Source organism: Sminthopsis crassicaudata, chromosome X (assembly GCF_048593235.1).
Source record: "Sminthopsis crassicaudata isolate SCR6 chromosome X, ASM4859323v1, whole genome shotgun sequence".
Taxonomy (NCBI): domain Eukaryota; kingdom Metazoa; phylum Chordata; class Mammalia; order Dasyuromorphia; family Dasyuridae; genus Sminthopsis; species Sminthopsis crassicaudata.
The window spans coordinates 32,712,994-32,737,722 of NC_133623.1; the positions used below are offsets into that span (position 1 = coordinate 32,712,994).

The following is a 24,729-nucleotide window of genomic DNA, read 5'->3' on the forward strand; positions in this document are numbered from 1 at the left end:
CAAATCTGCTGCACAAGTGGGGAAAACAGTGGTAAATTGCTGTCTGTACTGCATCAAGTATTGCATGGTATTGCATCAAGACGACAGGAATGTCATAGGTAAGTAAAAGCTACAACCGTCTGTTTCCAAATGGAATTAGTACCTAATCTGAGAATGTGATGTAACAAGCTTTGAAATTGTCTCCACTGACTGTTTAGTATAGACCTAAATATATATATATAAAAAACCAACCACCTGAATTTCAAATCAACACAACTTTCAGTTTCTGTGGTCATGTCAACTACCTTTTTAATAAGTTCCCACACCCAACAGACACACATTAATATTTTTAAAAGACTTGAAAGGATTTCTTTTGTAATAGAACATATATCTTCATATATAGGCTTTTAAAAATATTTTAACATAATATAATTATATGTACAGACTAGAATTTTAACAGAATATATTACACATTGCTAAAACGTTCATATAAATACTATACAGGCATGGAGTAACTCCATTAAAAAGGTTCACCAGTTAGACCGTTAAAGATGGCTAAGAGCATGCCCAAAGAAAATCTTAACAGGAGGAACACTAAAAATAATGCATATGATGCTTTGAAACAAGTTGTGGAATAGAGAAATATTTATGCTGGTTGTAGATTATGTTTCACCACTGAGACTAGGACTACTTTTGAAAGGTATGGTAGCATTTAAAGAAAAGCTAGGCGGGTACCCCATCGTTCACTCTTAAGAAATCCATTTAGCTTGCAGATAGAAACTTTTTAAGTGTCAGACTCACACACAAACATATATTAAAATAACTATCAATATCTATATATTACATACTGATGGTTTACTAGTGGCTGTGATATTTATTTAAAGCATGAGATGAAAAGATTTGACTCTTATTTCCAGTTCCAGTTTAGAATGTAGGTAAAGTAATGTAGAAGACATTTGTCTTGTGTATCTTTTATGCCACATACTGTCCATCCGATTCCTGAATTTCAATTTAATCTGGCATGTCTATGTTTAATTTTGGAGGCGGAAGGACATATTTTCCAGGACTCTGTGTAATAACTACTCTAGTCTTCTTTCGAAACATAGGAGCAATTTTTGGAGGTTCGGGAACTGGTGTCTCTTCAGTTTCTTCACTGTCTTCATGATGTAGATCGTATGAAATATTTCCATATTCTCTTAGAAAAGGGAAGATTTCAAGCAGAAACTGACAGAAATCTTTACGAATTCCAAACCACCCTGAAAAGAAGAGTTCAATTTTAAAAATTAGATCAAGGAAAATTCATTTTGTTTAAACAAGTTTATAGTGATGTAGAGTCTACTAAAATGGTATTTATGCATTTTTTGATTTTCTAATAGAAAATTAGGAATGTGATCACAAAGATTAATAAAGAATTTATTTTATCTTCAGGTATGTAGAAATGTCTTTTTTCTAAGATTCCTTCTAATTATTTTTCCAGAATGAGAATAAGATGCATTATTTCTTTCAAATGAATCAAAAGGTTTCTATTAGAAAGTAGCTCCCAATTGTATTAAAAAAAAAAAAAAAAACCCAAAACTTTTCCATTCAGTTGTGACACAATAGGTCCAGCCTCACCCCCCAGAGTACAGTCCCTGAAAAAATTAAGCAGAAACACCTCTCACAGAGTCTGAGATGGATGCTGAGCATGCTACTTCCCACTTTGAAGTTTCCTCATCTGTTAAATTCCAAGTCACAAGACACACAAGCATTTCTCTAATGTGTCTTATTTCACACCTGACCATACAAGGCATTTAAATATCCAAGACACGAAGTTAAAACTCTTCTTGTGTATCAGGGGCTTAGCCTTTTGGGTGTTAGGAGACTCTCCAGGAAGTTTGGAAAAGCCTATGCACCCCTTTATTGGAATCCTATTTTGAAATGAATAAAATAAATAAAATAATATAAATAAACATAAATAAAAAATAAAATAAAATAGAGTTACAGAGTAAATCAATTATGTTGAAATTCAGTTATCAAAACATTTAGGAGAAAATAAATTCATGGATTCCAGAGCAAGAACTTCTGCCCTAAATAAACAACTTTAAACCTATTTAAAAGAAAAAAAAAAGGATCCAGAGCTACTTGAAGGAAGTTCTGGAATCTCCAGAACAGTGAATCCCTGTCAGTTCCATCTTGCTCTTAGGTAGCTTCTAGTATGATACCTGTGTCTGGCTCAGGCAATGATGCTCCCTGGGATATGGGACTGTATATATGATCTTGGAGATCTCAGTCATATACAGTTCCCAAAGTAGCATGCAAAAAAATAAAGTTAAAAGTCTTTTTTTTTTGTTTTTTAAAGTTTCCTGGCTTAACAAAACATTTTTCCAATTCCCATCCACCAATAAGAACTTGTCTTGTCCTTTATTCGTGAAATCTCCATTTTTTTCCTCACAAGGTTATAGCCCATTTAAATATGAATAGAGAAAAAAAATTTGTAATTTCATTGGTGGAGGAAACTTCAAGGTGAGGCTATTTCCTCTACCAGTGCAGACGAGCACCTTCTAGATCAGTGGTGTCAAATTCAAATAGAAGTGGGGACCACTAGTCCCTATATGAGGTTTCCTGGGGCCTACATCCTGACTTTTTTTTGGAAATAAAATGCTATCTATATTTTTGTACTTATTTTGTTCAATTTGTTCCTAATTATAATTTAATTTGGTTCCACTGCCGGATGGATCTGGGAGTGTTGGTGGGTTCTGAGCCTGCTCAATGTCATTCAGCCAATACGTGTTAAAGGTGGGACTTGAACTTTAAGGTTGACTCTCTCTACTATGTCAAGCTGCCTCTCTTCTTAAATAGAACAGTTAAAAGTTGTCGTATAAAACAGCTGGTCAAAATTAAAATCCTTAAGTATTTTCCATGATATTGACTTACAGTGATTGCCTCCTTTCTGTCCAAATGTTGTTGCCATTAGAGTTATTAATGAAAGCCAAAGTGGGACAAATATAGGCACACATGAGAATGTATTATGGCCATCCAGTTTATGAACTAGCAGAATCTAAAAGAAAAAGTTTTCAACATAATCTGTTCAGAAACATTTAAAAATGGCAGATGAAGTCAGAAGCAAGAGATCTATTAAGCAATGTTGAGTCTAGCATTATTAATAGAGTGTGACAGGGAAGGGGACATTCAATTCTACCTTTCAGAAAAATCCACCTTTTTGACTTTTCTATTTCTGGGCTGCCTACACAAAGCTAAAACCACTATTTTTTTTTTTTTATTTCAAGAACCTGGTGTGATCAAAGCACACATACATTTAGTCCACTGATGGAGATCCAGAGTCGCCATAATGGATTAGGTTGTCATGAGTCGCTATGATTCAAATACATTCATCACCTGTTAGCCAACCATTTGGTGATGAGGCTTTCTGCACTCAGCTAGGTTGGTCCTCAGATAAAAGACAGACAATCTGCACTTGGGTCAGTACTTAAAGCCTTTCCAGATTGGTAGAAGCTGCCAGAGCTTAACACTTCACTGAGCTAGTTTCTGAGACTTCAGGATCATCCTTCATACTATGGTCTGGCGTGAGAGGAGCACTTCAGCAGAAGTTGCCAAATTTTAAGTTTTAATTTTTAGCATTTCCCACAGGAATGTAGCTTTCTTATTCCCATAAGTGAATGATGCCTTTGCATTAAAGCAAGAAAAAAGCACAATGCTTTCCCAGTTGTATAGGCTGACATCAGAAAACAGGACATCTGACTTTCTGGATCACAACAGCTGGCTAAAAAACCGCTGGAATAAACTACCTCAAATGTAAGCAGTGGCACAACAATCGTCATCCAGCTGATGGCCATGGTTATGTGTGTTCTTCTTTGTTCTGCAATCACATCCATAGAGCGCAAGAATAAGACAGACCAAACTATGTAATACAGCACGACTAGGCACAAAAAGGACATCAATATCCACAGAGGCACACAAACAACCTGGAGAAAAAAAGAAGGAAAGAGCTCTTTATCGGTTAGGCATTTTGTGGCAGGCCTTGGGAAAAAGCCCAAGTTATCAGCAGGGTTAAAGACCTGGCAACTTGCACTTGGAACACAAATTTTACTCATTCGTAGTGTTCCTATATGGATCATTATGAAAACCTTGTCAGTTGGGTAGATGATCTCCTGAATGTATATAATGAAGACTTCATCATGATCTAATTCAAACCTGCTCTTTTCTAAGCAATATCCCTGCAGGCCTCATATTCTCCAGCCTTTGTGCATGAAATTATACTTCAGAATCTCTGCTGGTTGCAGGGCTTCTCAACCTGAAGTTTCAAAAATATTCTGATGCTGGTATTTCAATCTAATTGGTTCTTTTGTAATCTACTTGTATTTTACTTTATGCATTGAAAAATATTATTGTGAGGCATCTAGGTGGTTAAATGGGTAGCACACCAGCCCTGAAGTCAGGAGGACCTGAGTTCAAATGTGGTCTCAGACACTTACTTCCTAGCTGTGTGACTCTGGGCAAATCACTTAACCCCAATTGCCCCAGCAAACAACAACAACAACAACAACAACAAAAACAAAAAAAACCACAACAAAAAAAACAAACAAACAAACAAAAAAAACACAAAAAAAACAAAAAATACACATGCATATTATTGTGTCCATGAAACACAAACAAAAAAAGATTAAAACCCTTCTTGCTTTAAACGAACTTTCTGAAAAGATATGAGAATGGACATATTACTCCTTATGATGAATTCAGGATGAGGTGAGTCTGGTTTTAGACTGTGTTAAATGTACCTTACTAACAAATATTTAACCAGCCCAAGGCATGAAGCGACACAGCAGGGGTCCAGTAAAGGACTACCATTTGCCTTCACTGATTCTTTCCCTGCTCTTTTAAAAAAATATATGTATTTATTTAAAACTTAAATGCAAAAAAGAAACAAAACACAAGATAGAAGAAAAAAGACACAAAAAGAAAAAGAAATATTGTCACGTGCACAGCAGAACATAAGGAAAGATTCAAAATATGTAATAATAAATTTCCATTTTAAGAAAGCCTATATAATAATTGAAGACATTGTTTTGAGAACTGTCCATCTTTTCTTTGCTTCCTTATAGATTTTCTTTTGTTTTCTGCTGTGTACTTATTCTTCTGTTCTCTTTTCTTTCCTTAACTCCCTCAAGCAGGCATATTTATGTATATATTTATGTAAATGAAATTTACATATTTATGTATATAAAATACACACACACACACACACACACACACACACTATCCTCTATTCTTTCTTTTCTTTTCTTTTTTTTTTGCTGAGGCAATTGGGGTTAAGTGATTTGCCCAGGGTCACAGAGCCAGGAAGTGTTAAGTGTCTAAGACCACATTTGAACTCAGATCCTCCTGACTTCAGGGCTGGTGCTCTATCCACTGCGTCAACTAGCTGCCCCTGTCCTCTATTCTTGAGAGTTAATTGTTGCGCAGTTTTGGTACTGCCTTATCCAGACATGTCACTGATTCCTTTCTTGTGTGGGTTGTTAATAGACATGATTACTATTTCCCTCTTACTTGCTCTTTCCTATGATCACAGCAAGAGAACTGGAAGGGACCTTAGAAATCATCTTGCCTAGTCTGCCCCTGCTTCTTTTACAGATGAAGAAACTGAGACCTGGGGAACTTAAAGTGACTTGCTTAAGATCAAACTGATAGTAATCATAAATCAACACAATTTTTACGTGCTTACTTAGTACCCAGCATTATGGTAAGCAATGGAGATACAAAGAAAGGCAAAAACATGGTCCCTGCCCCCAAGTTTACAAACAAATGGGTGAGACAGCATGTGATATAAGATATACCCAGAGTAGAAGGAAGAGAATATAACCAGGATAGAGATGTGAATTCTCCTTTGACTGTTGTAATTTTACCTAGGCATATCGTATAGCATTGTTTCAGATGCTGAGGTATACAAATGCTCAAGAACTGATTATCCAACCACTTCTAGCTGCACCATATGTTAGAGCTTTGCCTCTTATTACAAATATAAATAAATACAGAAAAGTATCTTCTCCTCTCTGGGCCTCAGTTTCCTCAACTGTAAAATGAGGTTAAAATAAATAATTAAGGTCCCTTCCAGCTCTAATAAGTCCATGATCACAGACTAAAGAATAAACTGGATTTATAAGAATACAAGTCATTCCTCAGTTGATAAATGGTCAAAGGATATGAAGAGACAATTAAAAACCACTCTGAGGTACCATCTCACACTTCTTAGATTGGCCAAGATGACAGGAAAAGATAATGATAAACGTTGGAGGGGATGTGGAAAACTGGGACATTAATACATTGTTGGTGGACCTGTGAAATAATCCAACCATTCTAGAGAGCAATTTGTAACTACGCCCAAAGGGCTGTCAAACTGTGCATATAGCCTTTGAGCTAGCAGTGCTCCTACTGGGTCTATACTCCAAAGAGATCATAAAAAGGGGGAAAGGACCTGTATGCAAAAATGTTTGTAGCAGTTCTTTAGGTGTGGTAGAGATTTGGAAAATGAGGAGATAGATGCCGATCAAGTGGGGAATGTCTGAACAAGTTGTGGTATATGAAGGTAACAGAATATTACTGTTCTATAAAAAAATGAACAAGCAGAGTTTAGAAAGGCCTGGAAAGATTTACACACACTGATGTTGAAACAAACAGAAGGAGGGAATACACTATACACAGCAACAGCAAGATTGTGCAATGATCAACTAGGACACACTTGGTTCTTCTCAACGATTTAGTGATCTAAGGCAATCCCAATAATGGATGGAAAATGCCATCTGCATCCAGAGATAAAACTATGGAGATTGAATGTAAATCAACACAAGCTATGCTCATTTCTTTTTTTTTCCCTCATAATTTTTTCCTTTTGTTCTGATTTTTCTCTTCCAATAATATTCATAAGAAAATATGGGGAAAAAAATGAATGTACATGGGTAACTGCTCAAAAATATTGTTTTTACATATAACTGGTAAAAATTAAAATTAAAAAAAGAAAAAATGAGGAAGAAATTGAAAATTTGATGCTTCACACAAATAATTCTGAATCACTAGTCACTTTTGTTTGAGACTAGGGTCTATGTTATCATGGTTTCTGTATCATTCATGACCTGACAGGTCCTAAACCTTAATATTTGCTTTCACACAAAGAGCATCTAGATGTGGCTGCAGATATAAAGTGGTCCTCAGTAATGGCTTCCAATAAGAGATTCAACACCAAAGAATTTAAATGAAGCCTGTAAAAACTCACCTTTACTCATGCTGGTTGTGACTCATTTTTCCTCTTTGGCTTCCTTCCCTTTGACTAACCAAATAGGAATTTATAAGTAAACTGTTATATCCATTAAGAGTTTAAAAAGCAATTACCAAAGAGAGAGAAAGACAAGGTACATACTAGCCAGGGCCAATGGATGATCTTGTCCAGTCTTAAGAGCGATGAATATAAACTGAAGAATGTTGACGGAGCACAGGATCTCTAAACTAAGAAATGGAGAAGAAAAATAGTAATTTACAACAAGGCTGGAAAACACTGCTGTTTTTAAGTTAGCATACTACCAAATCAAGATGGCAAACTGTAGTGACATATTACCCAAAGGGGTTCATCAATTCCGAGCAAGAGTTAAGTCCTGATTATCAGAGTTAATGGAGAGCCAGGATAGAGGGCAATAAGATGGGTAGAATTATCACTTGCTCCTGCTTACTCATTCACTCGCTCTCTCGGACACTGTCATTCTCCTTATCACCTTACTTGGAAGCCGAGAGGTGGCACAGTGCTATTGTATCTCCATTTGACACACAATTCTATACTGCAAATTACCCCCATTGCTTGGAATATATGTTTCAGAATATATCTTATTCCCTGGGCTGGGAGCTATAGACCGTATGAATACACCATATCACTTAATTTAGTTGAAGAGAGGAAATTGAGGGAATGCATTTTCAGTAGGTGGTCTGAGATCAATGTTCTCTGGGATAAAATGGGCAGGAGGTGAAGTCAGAACCTAGGCCATGAGGATACTCTGTCTAGAAAATCCAAGTCATGATAACTATCAATCTTCTCTTCTATGTCTCCTCGGACATGATGCTACAGTGAAGAAAACCCGGCTCCAGAAATTTCATGACTGCTCATGCAACAGCTATAGGATAAAGATGTACACATATGTGCATGAGTCTGTGTGGAGATCCCAGGATGAGAGGTTGAGAAGTACTCACTAGAGCATATTTTTCAAGTTTTGCTCTAATTGTATTTTTCTTTAAAAAGACACAATGAAAGTGGTACAGCCGCTACCTTCCATAACACGCAGGACAGGAGAAAGAGGGTGATATTTCACATGACAAAGTATAATGTATATAATATGGGCAGCTTAAGAACATCACGTCTAATGTTTGGCGATTTAGAGAAAGGCTTTCAGTAGTGTGCACGCCCTCAATATGTAAATCTTCAGTTTAGGGGGCAGCTAGTTACTGCAGTAGGTAGAGCACTAGTCCTGAAGTCAGAAGGACTTCAAAACTGGTCTCAGACACTTAACACTTCCTAGCTGTGTGATCCTGGGCAAGTCACTTAACCCCAATTGCCTCAAACAAAAAAAGAAAGAAAAACCTTCAATTTAAAAGGTGATATGCACAAAAAATGAAAAAGAAGAGGCATGGACGGGCTGTACTCTCCACCACACAGGGAGTATCCAAATTGATGAGGATTACAATCTAGTGAAATATTTATCTAGACAATCAAAAACTGAGGAGCTTCAAGTACAGTTTGCATTTTGAAAAGGTTCATATAATGAAAGAGAAGCAAGATCATATGATAGCTTAGAGGGCTAGCCTTCAAGCAGGAAGCTCTAAGTCCAAGTCCTACCTCTGATTCATACTAGGTGACCTCTTAGTGCCCTAGGCAACTCTCCCAATAGCAGCCAATTATCCTGCATGACTGGAAGGAATCTCCTTCACCCCTCCCTCACTGCCATGAAATCTCAAGTGCAGAAATCTCCTCGTCCCTAACCCCCAAACAACCAAAAGCATAAACCTAAAGCATCTAGAAACTTAAAAAAAAAAAAAAAGTACAATCAGTGATATTGCACATTCTCATACAAATATTTGGCAGTACTTTAAAAAGATAAATTTAGCGAATCATGCTAACAGACTACATAGACTCTAAGCTACATTATTATAGAGATAAAATGGCTGGTCATATATTTAGAATCTCAACTGTCTTTCATGTTTTTCTTTTTTCTAGCCTAGCCATTCTCAACAAATCAAAAGGCATTTATGAAATACCTATTATGTGAAAGGCTCTGTAACTTAGAAAAAAAAAGTCAAACAACCCCTATTTGCAATGAACTTACATTTTAAAGAGGGAGATAGCAAATAAATATATGGAAGTAAAGAAAGCTTAACTATAAAGTGAACAAATACATTAAGTATAAGGTAGGTTTGGAGGGAGGGTACAAGTAGATTAGGAAAAGCTCCATGCAGATGATACCTAAGTTTTGTTGTGAAGGAAAAGGAACTCTATGAGGTGGATGCAAAAAGGCATTCAGTATGAAGGCACAATCATGGAAGAAAGTATATATCATGTGTGAAAAACTAGACAGGAGTCAGTTTGGCTGGAGGGAGGGGGAAGTATAATGTTCAATGAGGCTGCAAAGGTATAGTGGAACCAGGTTATATAGGCCTTTAAAAGCCAAAGAGAGGCCTTCACCTTTCATCCTAAAGACAATAGGAAACCAGTGGAATGGAATGAATAGGTCAGATCTGTGCTTAAGGAACATAACTTTGGCAACAGTGTATATAGGATGGACTGCAGTGAAGAAAGTTGGGATAAGGAGACCAATAAGGTGGTTAATGTAGTAGTTCAGATGAAGGATGATGAATGTCTGAATTAAGTTAGAGTGGAGAGAAGGCATTTGCTGAGACTTGAGAGATGCTGAGAAAGATGTTAAAATTTGATTGGACATGAGGGAGAGCGAGAAATCCGGGAACTTGGACACTGAAAGGATTGTGGTCCCTTCCCTTAGGCAGAGGGGAGGGCTTGGGGGAAAGATAATGAGTTCAGTTTTAGATGTGCTGAATTTAAGATATCCTTGGGACATCCAGTTTCAAATGTCAAAAGGTAAACTGGCAAGGTAGAACTGTGCAAAGCGAAAGGGGTTTGAGGAGGAAGGAGAATAACTTTGGACTACCTCCTGTTGGGAGTAAGACAGAGAATCAATTATGTAGGACTGAAAAGGGCTGCCTTGAGGAGCGATGAGGAGGATGGATAACATGAGCTGATAACAGACCAAATCAGAATGGTTGTTAAGGCATTCTGATTAGAATGCAGAAAGTTTAACCGAAGGCTTTTGTCTCTAAATCTTCTATGACAAAACTCAAGAAAGACTTTAATGTACAAAGAAGTGAAGGTATAAACCTTGCATTGCTAATGGTACAGTGTTTAGTTTCTTGTATCTTGTTAGGTTTATACATTAGGAAAAGAAGTTCATATGTTGTTTGTTTGCTTGTTTTTGGAGGGAGATGATTAATCCAGAATATACCATGAAGAAAATGAATGCTGCCATTCCAAATAAAGGAGTCCTTAGCATGTGCTTCTCTAGTTTGGTGAGAGTTCTGGCCACCAGGCAGAACAGTTGCTAGTACAATCAACTATCAGAAGATGAAACATGATAAAATGGTGATAAAGGAACTTTACAAGCACCTGGTCTTCTCTATGTCTAGCTAACAAGCCACTCTCTCAGAACACACAGTGATGCTTTTTTTATGAAAGCCTCATTCTAATATTACAAATAATATGATAGGCAGGAATAAGGCAAACACATGAGCTAAGAGGTAGGCAGGTTTGGCCATGTTTTCCCTTCTAGTAGATAGGGCTGCCAAGACAGTGGCTCTGAAAAGGTTTTTCTTTAACTCTATAGTTAGGAATAATTGTTCAATGTGCAACTCAGCTAGCATTTGTTTGATTACTTTATTTTCTCAAAAATTTTCATTTCAGGGACAGCTAGGTGGCGCAGTGAATAGAGAGCACCAGCCCTGAAGTCAGGAGGACCTGAGTTCAAATTCTCCCTCAGACACTTAATACTTCCTAGCTGTATGACCCTGAGCAAGTCACTTAACCCCAACTGCCTCAGCAAAAAAAAAAAAAAAAAAAAAAAAAAAAAATTCATTTCAAGTCTGCAGACCATAGGCCAATGAGCTTGACTTCAATTTTTGGCTAAACTCTAAAACATATTATTCAAAAGGATGCTTAGGCAACAGTTTCTCAAAAAGGAAACAGTGATCACAAAGAGCCAGAAGGGTTTCAACGAGAATAGGTCATTCTAGGATACCCTAATTTGCTCCTCAGACAGCATTATTAGACCAGTGAATGATTGGGGAATGCTGTTGTTACAGTTTACTCAAAAACAAGCAAAGCATTTGACAAAGACTCGAGCTTTTCTTGTGGACAAGATGAGGAAATGTGGGCTAAAGACAGCTTATGTTTGGTGGCTCTGGTGACTGGCCAAATGGCAAGAATGGTCATTAATGGTTTATCATCAACTTGGCCCAGGGATCTGTGCTCAGCCCTATTTATCATTTTTATCAATGACTTGGATAAAGATTTATCTGCAGATTAAAAAAATATGCTACCTAACACAAAGTTAGCCAGTTAGTTAACATATTGGATGACAGCATCAAGATCCAAAAAGATCTGAGCATGTTAAAATATTTTGGCTACATCTAGTAAGTTGACATTAATTAAAGACAAATATGAAGTGTCATACTTGGCTTAAAAAATAACCCGACAAAATAAGAGAATTGTAGAAAGGTTTCTCTCTAGCTTTGAAAAAAGGGGAAGGAAGAACGATGGTCTAAAAGCTCAAAGCGTTGATGTGATATGGGGAGGGGGAAAGCTCCTGTAATCTTAGAAGGCACTAAGAAAGACACAGCTGCAAAAAAATATGGAAGTGAAATTTATGCTATACTTTGCCTCGTCCAGACCACAGCTAAAGTACTTTGTTCGGTTTAGAGCACCACATTTTAGAAAAAGACAGATATAAGCTTGAGAGCACCCAGAAAATGCAAGCGGGATAGTGAAAAGCCTTTATAAAGACCCTACCAACAAAGGACTGGATGAAGAGAATGAGGAAGTTTAACCTAGAGAAAAGGAGATGGGGGGGGGGTAGGCCAAGGTATGACAGCTGTTTCTAAGTACCTGAAGAACTGGTACACCCAAGAGTTATACTTTCTCGGCTTCAGAATGAGGAGCAATGTGGAACCAAGGGGAAGAGAAAGATTTAGAAAAAAATTTCCTAACAATCAGAGTTATCTAAAAGTGGAATAGACTGCCTTATATGGTTATCAGAAGGTAGTGGGTTTCTCCTCATCAGAGGCCTTCAAGCAGAGGCTAAAGAAACACTTGTCTGATAGGTAGTAGCAGGGCTTTCTATCACTGTGGGGGTGCTAGGCTCATGTGAAAGTTTTTCTCCACTGCTTATTCTTTCCATAGTCAAGAAAGAAGTTCAGAAGGACTAATAGAAACTTAGTCAATTTGATGATTATAAAATATTTTAAAATGTTAGAGGTAAGATCACATAAACAACTTTTAGATATGAAAATCTGCATAATTTCCTATTGGATCATTTTATTACTTTATACTTTTTTTAAATGGTAAGAAAAGGATACTATTATTGCCATTTTCTTGTGTTCTCTCTCTCTCTCTCTCTCTCTCTCTCTCTCTCTCTCTCTCTCTCTCTCTCTCTCTCAAAAATACACTAAAATGATTGGAAGGAAATTCATGATAAAATGTCACCAAAAGTTTTACTGTAAAATGTCTACTTTCAGTTCATGAAATTTTACCTCAAGTGACCTGTCATGTCGGAATCCCCACACACAGGCTGCAACAGATACTGGGGAGACAAAGAACAGCGGCATGAAGACCAGAAGCCAGAAATGGCTTCCCCTCTCAATCCTGTCACAGACCAGAACCTCAAACATCAACAGGAGCAGGTGGATGCCCACGGCAATTAACATGGCTTTAAACTCCACACAGGTTTCTCCTTCTGCTCTAAAAACGATCATGAGGGGAAGAAAAAAGAAAACACCAAATATCTAAGTTCAAATTTCAGTTAGAAATAAGTATTCTGAGCAATTTAGAATGCTTTGAGACTTATTTGCAAAACAGTACCAAACATTGTATCGATATGAAGGAAAGTATAAAAGATGTAAATAAACTAAGTTTCTTCAACAGAATGTGAAAAATGTAAAGGAACCACCCCCCACATGTAATCAAATGATAGCTCACACAAACCAACTAGGCTGTGGCCCCTTGGAACTTCGCTCGTTATACGATTTGTAATTTTTTTTTTTTTTGGGGGGGGGGGTGTCTAGGGTTGTGATTTCACAGGGGAGAACATAAGAATATTAGTAAGTAAAGTGCCACCATTTGCTTCACTGTCCTGGGAATCTCGTGCTAGCAACAGCTCCAGAAGATGAAAGGTGATAATCCTGACCAGGTTTAAATGCTGCCATCAATATTTCTGCATAGGACTTGAAATTCAAGTGTCTAACTTTCTTTCCCCTGGAAATTCATTCATTCATTTATTTACTTACTTATTATTAATTTTCTTTGTATTTATTTAGTTAGTTATTACCACAGCCTCATACCCTTTTTGGTACCTCAGAATCAGAGTTTTAGAGCTGGAAGGACCTTAGAAGCCCAATTACCACAAGTGGTAGAGGGAGAAACTGAGGCCTGGAGAGGTCAAGTGATTTGCTCAGTTAGACAGGTGGCAGCAGTTGTTGGCAGAGTTGCGATGGGAACTTGGATTCCCTGACTTGAAATCCGGCAGTCTTTTCACTGTGCCACAGTGCATTTATCAATAAATGAGAAACTCTGCAAATGACAATCTATTCTAATACAATTTAAAAGGCTCTAATTTCTCTAGAAAAATTGAGCAAGTACCAGGGAGGGGGTGGAGAGAAGGGAAAAGTAGGTAATTTACAAAGGCTGCTCTCTCCTGAGTTGAGAACTGCTTAGAAAGTATTATTTCTAAAACCTTTGTGAAGTTAATAAGCAAGTAGAATGAATCACTCTCACTTTACCAAAAAAATAAACAAGAAAACAGCAGAGGCAGTTCAGTGTAGTGGAACAGCACTGGACTGAGAGGCAAGAGGCCCGGGTTCTAGCCCTGGCTCAGCCATTTCATCCCTCTAGGCCTCAGTTTTCTCACCTGCAAGATGGGAGGATTTAACTAGAAGATGTCTAAGATCCATTTCAGCCGCAACATTCTATTACTCTATGATTCAAAAAATAGAAAAAAAAAACACAACACTCCAGGTTTATGCTCAGATGACTCTCCCGTTTTTCCCCTCTATAAGTCACATGCTCTGTATCAGAAAAAGTATTTTTAAAAATGCAGCTTGCTATCTTATGTGAAGAAAGAAGAACTCACATGATATACTTTTACAGCACAACCTTATCAGCACCCATTATATTTACATATATAAAAAGGATTTCTTACTAAATTGAAAAATCATTCACGTATCTATGACATGCATTTATCTCTGCTAAACTTGATCGAAATCTAATCATACACTCTCTCTGATAAAGCAATCTTACCGATACTGGGGGTTACGTGCCCAGACTCCGGTTCCAACTGAGGCGCCAACGATGACCATTAATTTCCACAGCCATATTGGAGCAAAGACAGCCCAATAACTCCACTGAATAATACCATCTAGCCGAAGGGCCAGCAGCACGGAAAACAGCAGCAGGCAAGCATAGATGAGGAACTTACTAATAAAAATAAAAAATAAAAATAAAAAAGGGGCAGGGGAAGAGAGAACAATTGAAAAGAATTCTTTTATATCAAAATCTATAGCAAAAAGCAAAGCATGATTAATTAACATCATAAGAGACAAAAACTTAGGTTCCTTGAAACATAAAAATATTCTTACCCGGGGCTGTGGAGATTGGTTTTGCTTAAGTTTCTTTTCTTTGTTAAAAGGGAAGATTCACTGGGAGTGGAAGGGGGTCATGGGCACAGTCACAAATGACCAGGATGTAAAAACAAAAGGCATCAATTAAACTCTGCTTAAAACTTTTGCAAAAGAAAAATACTAAGCAAAAGCCATGTTCATAAACTAACATTAAACATGTATGTACATAATACTCAAAACTCACATAAAGTAATTAAAATATGCCCCTCTTGATGTCTTGAAAATATTTACATACAATTTTAATGAGGTATTTGAAGGGACATATAATAAGACTACAAATAAATCCCCCCATCAGAATCTTAAGAGTTTCATTTAATCATCCTGACTTTAATTATTTGTAATAGAAATTTTTCACAACAGAAGTAATAACAAAGACTTAGCAAAAAGAATCATATAATACTTTAATTCTAAAAAGAGGTCTCAACAAGTCCTGGACCTATAAGGTATAGTCATTATAAGGGATTTTCTCCAAGCACAAAAAATTCCTGCAGAATCAGATTCAGTCAGAAGCTATGACATTTCCTATGACTTTTAAATCTAAGGCTTGCCAATAAAATTGCAAAAAGGGCTTTAATTTCACCCCCAAACTAAAAAACAATCTACATTCCCCATCATCCCCAGGCGGTAATAGTATTAAACTTTGGGCTCAGGTCCTGGATTCGAATCCTAGATGTGATGCCTACTGTGTATTTATGTAATTGGGATAAATCCATTCACCTTTCTGAGTTTCAGCTTCCTGCTGTATAAAATGGAGCTAACTTACTCTTTGAGCTGATGTGGAGAAAGTGATCTGTAAAGCTATCTAATCATCATTATAAGGCTTCTGCTTGGCAGAAACATAGATGGAGCTCTCTCCTCAGGTCTTTACTTCTTGGCTCTTTCTTTTCATAAGTGAATAGACTGAAAAGATAAAAAGAGCCAGAGGAAGAAACAGCCCGTAATCAATATGTTTTAGGAAGCCAACAGAACCTTGGTCAAACTATAAAAGCTCTTCCACCTGTTCTCAAGACCTCTTCCAGGAAAGAGTAGTCTTCTTTCCGCGACTCCTATCTCAAGCAGAATTCGGGGGGTAGGGGGAGAGAGGGGAAAGAACACAACAAATACTTCTCTTTCCCCTTGCATTTTTAAAACCAATACATTTTGTTTTAATACAGTCAACAGACATAGACAAACCAGCATACTTACTATGTACAACCTGTGTCCCTCTGCCATACTCTGCCCCGATCAGACTTCCTTGATGCTAGAAGAGAGCTGGGAGAAGGGAGGGAGGGGGCTTCCCATCTCTCTCTTGACACATCCTGGCTGTGTGACTCTGGGGAAATCTCGGCACCAATTTCTTGGTGTTTCAGCCAACTCTCTAAAGCTCTGAGGGGCAGAGAAGGTACTGCCCAGCATTGGGAGAGAAGTTCCTTGACCTAGGAGTTCCATCTACCAATGAAATCCCAGGTCCAGTTCCTAACCCTATCCCTACTGTTTTGTGTAACCTGATCCTTTGTTAAAAACACAGGGGGCACTGCTTTTGTCGTGCTGAATCTAATTTGGAGGCCCCCGAACCCAGCTTACTTTCCTTTACTTACTTGTAGTTGGTACATAGATACTATTTACTTGCTTCACTCTACACTTCTGCCTGTAGTTTTCCTTCGTATTTTTAAATATTCTTTGTTCCTTGTGAGGATTTGAGAATTTGCATGCAACAATAAACTTATACATTACCTCTAGATACTAAGATTCTTCTTAGGAACTTCCTAGGCTTGATAATACATTTTCTACAATAAATTGTCTTATTTAGGACATTTCTATTCTTGACACCAAGCAGAGCTTTGTGAACAGTAAACAAAGTCTTTGAATAGAAATTTCAACTAGTTTAATTCCAGATGCAAAAGTGTATTACATACTATATAGTAATATGTATTACTGCACTAATGAGGAAGAATATCAAATCACTGGTGTTAAATGCAAATATAAAAGGATCCGTGTAGGAGACATACTGATGTAGAAAACCACAAATTAACATCATCTCTGTTGTCAGTGCATTTTTTTATTTACTTCTATAAACCTTTCCCAATGATACTTTTTTCTAGTTCAGCAGGTTCTTAGTGAGGATGACAACTCGGAATTAAACTATAGCATAAAAACAAAATTCATGTGGTTCATGATATGACTAGACCATGAGAGTTGATAGAATAAAAAGACAATCTGTAGAACTGAATTAAATATTAAGAAACAAACACAATGACTGACATTTATTAACAAAATGGAAATATTTTTATCAGTACTCTGAGCAGAGTAACAAACAAATGGCCCAGATTAAGGAGCACATACTCTGAATTACCATTTGGAGCAAAGGTGGTTCTGGAATTTAATTCAGGGTTTTGATTTGATCTGTTGAATATTTCTTAAGTCCCAATGTCACATATATTGCTGCTCTTCCCGTGTCCATTTATGGCAAATGAAAATGCCAAGCTTTTAGACTAGGAAAGCTACTTCAGGGAATTTAGAGACATCTTTGCCCCTGCTACCTGTACACTCACTTTTTAAGAGTTCAGGTATGCTTACATTTGAGAAAAGTAAAACTACTCTGCTTAGGCTGCCTTTACGGTTTCCTACCCAGGCTCGGGGTTATTTCCAAAGAAGATTTTCAAAAAGGTTTTGAGCAGTGCCAGCATCACTGAATTAAGTGTATACCCAGTGTCCCAGGGGGACTTCTTTAAAGGCCAACAGTCATTTGGATTTATGTACTTTCATCTGTGTGTGGTTTTTTGCCTGCAGAGTCTAGGCTCCAATCAAAGCACCTCCTAAAATGAAAGTTCCTTATGACATAATGTGGTTACTTGCTTCTGAATTAATTTCTAGAAGCGATCAGGTTGACAGCAGTGAAATATCACTAAGGTTGTTATAAGGAAGACTTGGCTTTTTATAGACGGCTTGGGACGAGAGAGAGAGAGGAAAAAAACACCACATGCAAGAGTAAGGAAGGAGTGATCCCTCAACCAAATGAACAGCTGGCTAAGAAGATGGTATCTGAAAACAGGATTTGGATTTCTGAATCACAGCTTAAAATATAGCAAGAATGGGCTCCCGGCCAGGGAGATTTTGTGGCTGGTAAGAATCTCCTTGCCTTGAATCTTGCAAATCTAATTAGAAGAATTTCAAATTGAAAGGGGGCCGGAGAAAATTACCTCCCTATCTTTACCAAACTAGATACCATAAGGGTAGCTGTGATGTGGGAAGGATAGCAATCCAGAAGACGAAATCCAATGAAATCACCAGCAAGAGAAAAACTATGGCCCAGAATGCCTGCACATAAATGCATAGAGCAAGCCAAACTACCCAGCTGAATGCAATGAGGCAAATGAGCAATCACTACAATGTGGCTCTGGAAGGATATACCTTCATCAAAAGAAACCACCACTGACCCTGGGTTTGATCTCTGAGGCCAAGCACAAAAAGCCCCATCTCTTTTTCACATGACAGCTCCTCAGATATTTGCAAAACATTGCAAAAGTTTCTGAATACTTCAAATACTCAGATTTCAATGGTAGATATTTGTTGTTATTCAGTAGTCTTTCAGTCACATCTGCCTCTTTGTGACCCCATTTGGGATTTTCCTGGCAGAGATGCTGGAGCGGTTTGCCATTTTACAGATGAGAAAACTGAGGCAAATAACATGAAGTGACTTGCCAGGGTCGCATGGCTAGTTAATATCTGAGGCCAGATCTTTAAAGGAATCTTCCTAACTCTAGCCACTGCACCATCTAGCTTCCTCCACTCCTCACACTCTCCCCCTGACCCACCCCCATATCCAATCTGTTGCCCAAACCTGTCAATTCCATGTCTTCTAACAAGGCTGCCCTCCGGAGCAGGCCTCTATTCAGTCACTAAAGTGATTTAGGTTCCTAAAGCACAACACCCAAACCAAAATTATTGCCTCCAAGAGCAAATACAAAATCCTCTAACAGTTCAAAGTCCTTCATAACCTAGGCTCCCCCTACCTTATTATACCTTATACCTTACTTTGCTCCAGTGATACCATTCTCCTGGCTGTTCCTTGCCACTTCATCTCTCAGCTCCCACCATTGTTCTCCAGCCTCACCTTCACCTACTTCCTTCCCTGGCTTTCTTCAAGTAACAATTAAAATCCCAGCTTCTCCATGAAGTCTTTTCCAACCTCCATCAATTCTAGTGCCTTCCTGCTGTTAATTATTTCCAATTTATCCTGTCTACCGCTTGTTGGTACCTATTGGTTTACTTGTTATCTCCCTCATTAAAAGGGCAGGGACTACCTTTTGTATCCCCAGAGTCGGGTTCATAGTAGGTGCTGATGTTTACAGCAGTAGATGCTCAATAAGTAGATGACAGAGGCCCATTTATTCAATAAGCTTTATATTACAATTCCTCCAAATTAATTTTACTGAGCGACTCAGCCACTGCTTACCCACACAGATTCAACATGTAATTAAAACTTACAAAATGTAGAGCACGAAACCTCCTTGGGTTTCCTCTAGATTCTTCCATTCTGATCCACTCCTAATGTTAGGGATAGGGAAGGGAAGGGGGCAGGTTTGGCAGTGGGCTGCAATGACAAGAAAGTCGAATTTCATAATCCAGCTGTGTCACTTACCACCTCAGGGACCTTGGGCAATTAACTCCATTTTTATGTCCATTAACTTTTGGACAGGTTGAGTTTAAGATGTCTATTTGCCATCCTCAGTAGCAAAATGTGGAGGGATAGAAGAGATCTAATGATTTGTAACTCAATCCTCTCAAAAATCTTTTTACAACCAGTCATGGAAAAAATGATGACATTTATAGCAATTTAATTCTAGCTACACCATTTAAAAAACATCACCCATTAGAAATATAAATATTTTGATGACACCTATTAACGTTCAACTGTCATCCCGCTGCTATTCATTTATACTGCCATGGCTTTATTGATGTGGCTTTAAAAGATGTAACATACTGAATTTTTAAAAGGACTAGCTGATGAGTCCTGTCCTCTCCTTTCCTCTCTTCTTTCCTAGGCCCCTTCCCCTTCAACTTCTTTTAACAATCCATGCCAGAAAGATGCTGACCCTGAACTCTTAAAAAAAAAAAAAAAAAAAAAAAAAAAAGGATGCCAAGATCTTGATTCTACCTTAGAGTCTGAAGCTTCACAAGTCCCAAAGATGGCTCTTAGGCCACAGATATTGGGTAGCCTTTTTTTATCCCCTTGCAGTATCTCTGAAGCAGTTCGGAATCTCCAGCTTCCATAATTCTAGTTAAGGGCAAAAGTAGTTACACTGACACCATGGATAAAAGGAAAGCAGCAGCGACTCTGAACTGAAGTTTAGAAATCCTATGACTAAGGTGCCCCAGTCATCAGAAAGCCTCACTCAAGCAGGTAATGACTGTTGATGAAGCCAACATATCTGATTCAGCAGGTCTTAACTTGCTACGAGTAATTGTGAAAAGAATTTCATGATGCTAGAAATAGGCTCACAGCTGTTACCTGGTAACTCAGCCTGCCCATTTGAGTGCTGGGAAATCACTATCAGGCCTAACCTGAAAAAACATCCTGGTCACTTCTACTACTACAGCATGGGAGGGTGGGGGAAAGAGAGAACACTATTCCAGTCAGAAGGCTGAGACGATTTGGGTCTCCTGTTGAGTTTAGGAACCTGTCTCAGCTTTGGGCCTCTCCTGTGCAATATAATGACAATTTGTTTCTGATAGAGAGGAATGGGTGTGGGATACCCATGTTTCAGGACTTCATGGAACTAGCAGTAAAAATAACAGCAGGGGGTTTCCCCTAAAGGCTCCTAGATTGTAGGATTCTGTGTGGAGCATGATACTACTACGTGTCTTAGTATCCTGGAGCCATGAGGGGTTTTATTGATCATCTTATTCGCAGGTTCTTAACCTTTTTGGGAGTCATGGATCCCTTGGGACATCAGTCTGGAGAAACCTATAGACCTCTTCTCCAAATGTAAAATCAAATCAAATGCCTGGATTTACAAAGGAAACCAACCATACAGAAATACTGCTATCTTTTTTTTTTTAAGTACATGGAATCCTGGTTAAGAATCCCTGATCTAAGCAAATGCTGTTGTTTTACAATCACATTCCAAAGGGTGACTCAATTATCATCAATGGCAAATTAAAAAAAAAAAAAAACAGAATGAAATATTCTCCTTTTTATGTAATGAGTATGTTATTTTTTCCAATTACATGTAAAGACAATTTTAACACCCCCATGTTTTCTAAAATTTTGAGATCTAAATTGTTTCCTCTCCCCAAGACAGCAAACAATCTGATATCCCCATATTCTTTTGATTACATGTAGAGTGCCTTTTAAAAACGGAGCAAAATAAGGCAGGGACCCCAGGCTTTACAGCACAAGCTTTCTCCCTAATTCAGCATTATAAAGTAAGTTACCTGTGGGAAAACGCAAGGTATGTGTGTGGTTTTTCATCTTTCTATACCTAGAACAATGCCTGACATATCCTTACCCACCAGCTGGGAACTACTGAATCATAGAATGGGTTCCTGAGGAATTGTCTGAGGTTAAGTAACTTGTCACTGTGCTACTATATCTTGATGGCAGTTTACTGAAGTCTTCCTTATTTAAGGCCCAGAACTCTTTTCACTACACCTGAAACATAGTTGGGGCCAACTATGTTTGGGGCCTAATGTTTGTTGAAAAGCACCTAGTATGTGTCCGAAGGACCCTTCATAGCACAACAAGGAGGAAAGGATGTTTAAAAGGCAAGTCTATTGCCCAAACTCTTTTGATCATGCTGATTACAACCTTTCTATACCTTTTAATCCCACTAAACTGATTTGTTAACATTACCAATCAACTGTCTTATGTTTCAAAAGGAAAAAAATAATGGACTCTCTATAACACAGTTCATTCTTAATGAATTCAAAGTATGCTAATACAAAAATATAATATGAAAGTTAAGACTATGCCACAACAGTTAAAGTTTTCAAGAATCTATAGCTGGTAGTAGAATTAAAATAATTACTAAGTGTACGATTGGCATATCTGTATTTGGAGATATGAAATTTTCTTATACTGATTTCAAAAAAAGTCAACATACCCAAAATGTTTCAAATAAAAAACAAACCCTCCAACTAATATTTCTGTAGCTGCAGCAGCAAAGTTCTCCTTGTCAATCCCTTTAGTCAGAAGATCATAGATTGGAAGGTAGAAGGGACCTTGGAGATCATGTAGATCCCAGGTCACACAGAGGCAAGGATCTGAACCCAGGGTCATCTGACTTCCCAATCCAGTGTTATGCCATAGATAATTACTTCCAATTCCTTTTGAATTCTCAATTGGTGGATTATTGTCCAGTGAATTTGGAACACTTTTTGACAAGGAAGTGCTATACAATCACAGTCACATTTCTGGTGAGAGATCCACCTCCCAATACTGATAGATAAGACAAACAGAGGAGTGGCCCCAGGCCCAAAGCAGGTTCCTAAGCTCTACAGCAGAATGCTAGGTTCCCTGCTGCACCCCCACCCCCCACCTACCAGGAGTTTATCAGTTCCAAGTCCCTCATTTTACTGATAGGGAAGGAAACCTGGGTCTGGGGAGAGATTAAGTGATTTGTTCAAGATAACAGAGGATCTGAATTTAGATCCTCCACTCCAGAACTAGTGTTCTGTCCAATGTACCAGGAGCTCAGTTTTTAATTAGTGTTCTCATCTCTACTAAAGAAACTCATTACTTTTTGGCCTTCCTTTCTAATTGTACATCTTCAATCAATTCTTTATATTACCAAAATTCTTTTATTTGTCTCCATACATCTTATCACACCACTCCTCAAACATCCTGAGTGGATTTTTAAAAAGTGCTTATCAAATCAGAGTCAAATTCCTTTTTTTTTCTAGCATTCATTGGCCCCCACAATCCTATCATAACTTCATTTTACTTTTCTTTAGGCATCATATGCAGTTTTCCACCTCATCTCCACCTCAGTTCACAGAATTCCTTAAATCTGGAGAGCCACTCCCTCCGCCCTTTCTTATCTTACATTTCTAACTTTATCCTTTAAAGCCCAACTTAAACATCACCTTCTCCAAGAGGTCCTCCCTAATCCCTTTTATTGTTTTGAAATTCTCTAATGCACTTAGCGTGTAATGTATACCAGTTCCACCACCCCCCACAGAACACTTTGGTAGATCCACTTAGACAGAAACCTATGTTTTATTTAGACTTTGGGTGATCTTCCCCTCTCCTTTAGTACCATGTTCTGCAAACATCAGGCACTTAACGAATTTGGTAAATGAATGAATGAATGGGGATCAACCCCAGCTCTTAGCTGCTTTCCTAGTAGTGCAAAAGTCGTTTCTGAAGCTTTGAAAAAGTCCTGTGATCCTCGTATGACCTACCTAGGAGGCTAACGATGATGCAGCCCATTTCTATAACACACACACATAGCATATATACATTCTCTCTTCTCACAATCTACTACAAAGCAAGCCATCTATCTCTGTGTAACAAAACTTCCAATGGCCTTTTGCTTGCAACAGGACTTTTGTCTAGATTATGGAGAGCAGCTTCCACAGAGGCACTGCTGTATAAAGGAAGTTTGGTTCATTACTAATGTGATGAGGAAAATTATGACTTCTCTGTCTCAGTTATCTAAAATGAGGAACCTAGTTCTTACTTCAGTCAGTCAAGAAACATTTATTAAGCCCATGCTATGTGTCAAGTTAAGCTCTGGGGTCCAACAAGAGGCAAAATTAGTCTCCTCTCAAAAGGCAAACAATTTAATGAGGGGGACAAGATTCAAACAAATGTATACATACGTTTTACACACATACACAATCACACAGACAGTGTAAATGGGAAGTAATCAGAGGGAAGGCTCTAGCAACCCCTACCAAACAGCATATTGAAGTAAGAAGGTGGAAAATTCTAAGTTTCTCATTAAAAGATGCTATGTAAGGCAAGTACCAGTGTATCTTGCCATCAATTCCAGGCTGGCTTCCAGATACAAATGCAGCAAGATAAAGAAAGCAAAGAAAAATGAAGGGAGATCAAAGGATAGGGTTGAAAAATCAAGAGGTGAAAGAGCAGGGTGGTAACACAAGGGTGAGAGAAATGAAAGAGGTTTGATGCCGAGCCCTGGAGGGCAGAGGGGGTGAGAGAAGGAAAGAACAAGACAACGAGAAGGAAGTGGTGAAAACAATGAAGGGGGGGTGGGGGGAAAGGCGTGGAAGCGATCTGTTGGCAGTGTGTGTCTGTATGTCCGTGTGTATAAACTGACAAACAAGTTGAAAGCAGACATTCAACGTTTGGCCTATGAGGGTCAGGGGAATTGATGGTATTGTCAGGGGAGGAGAAAATGAAGGGGAATAGGGGTCGTTTCCAGGGAAGGACCTTTAAATAGGGGAAGCGAAAGCAGAGGGGCCCACAGATCGAGCCCCGGGATCTCGTTCCCGGTTCCCCCCAAAGCCGTTCTCGCCGCTTCCCCCCATCTCCAGCTTCTTCCCTCCCGGTGTCCCTGGCCCTTTACTTCCCGGGGGGCGCTGCGCGGCCTCACCTTGGGTTAAAGTCCTGAAAGAGGCCCCTCAGGTTCATGGCGAAGAACTTCGCTGCTCACTCCTCTCCTTCTTCCCCGACACCGCTCCAGTCGGGCGTCACAACGGATTCATGGTGCTACCCGTCCCGCCGTTGCTCCGGGTCCGTGTCTTTCCTCCTATGCCTCAGCCTCCTCCTCCTCCTCCCCCTTCTCCTCCTCCCGAGGCTCGAGAGGCCGCCTCCTC

At 38.5% G+C, this 24,729-nt stretch overlaps 1 protein-coding gene across 1 annotated transcript; it reads right to left on the minus strand.

Annotated features, from left to right (window-relative positions):
* Positions 1-262: 262 nt before the first annotated feature.
* On the minus strand, positions 263-24,698 carry TMEM185A (transmembrane protein 185A). Its single transcript, XM_074278336.1, is given in 9 exon segments — positions 263-1,235; positions 2,893-3,016; positions 3,765-3,941; positions 7,388-7,423; positions 7,425-7,472; positions 12,823-13,030; positions 14,585-14,761; positions 14,923-14,982; positions 24,507-24,698. Coding segments are annotated over 9 exon segments (1,113 nt in total). The 5' UTR covers positions 24,545-24,698; the 3' UTR covers positions 263-990.
* Positions 24,699-24,729: the final 31 nt, after the last annotated feature.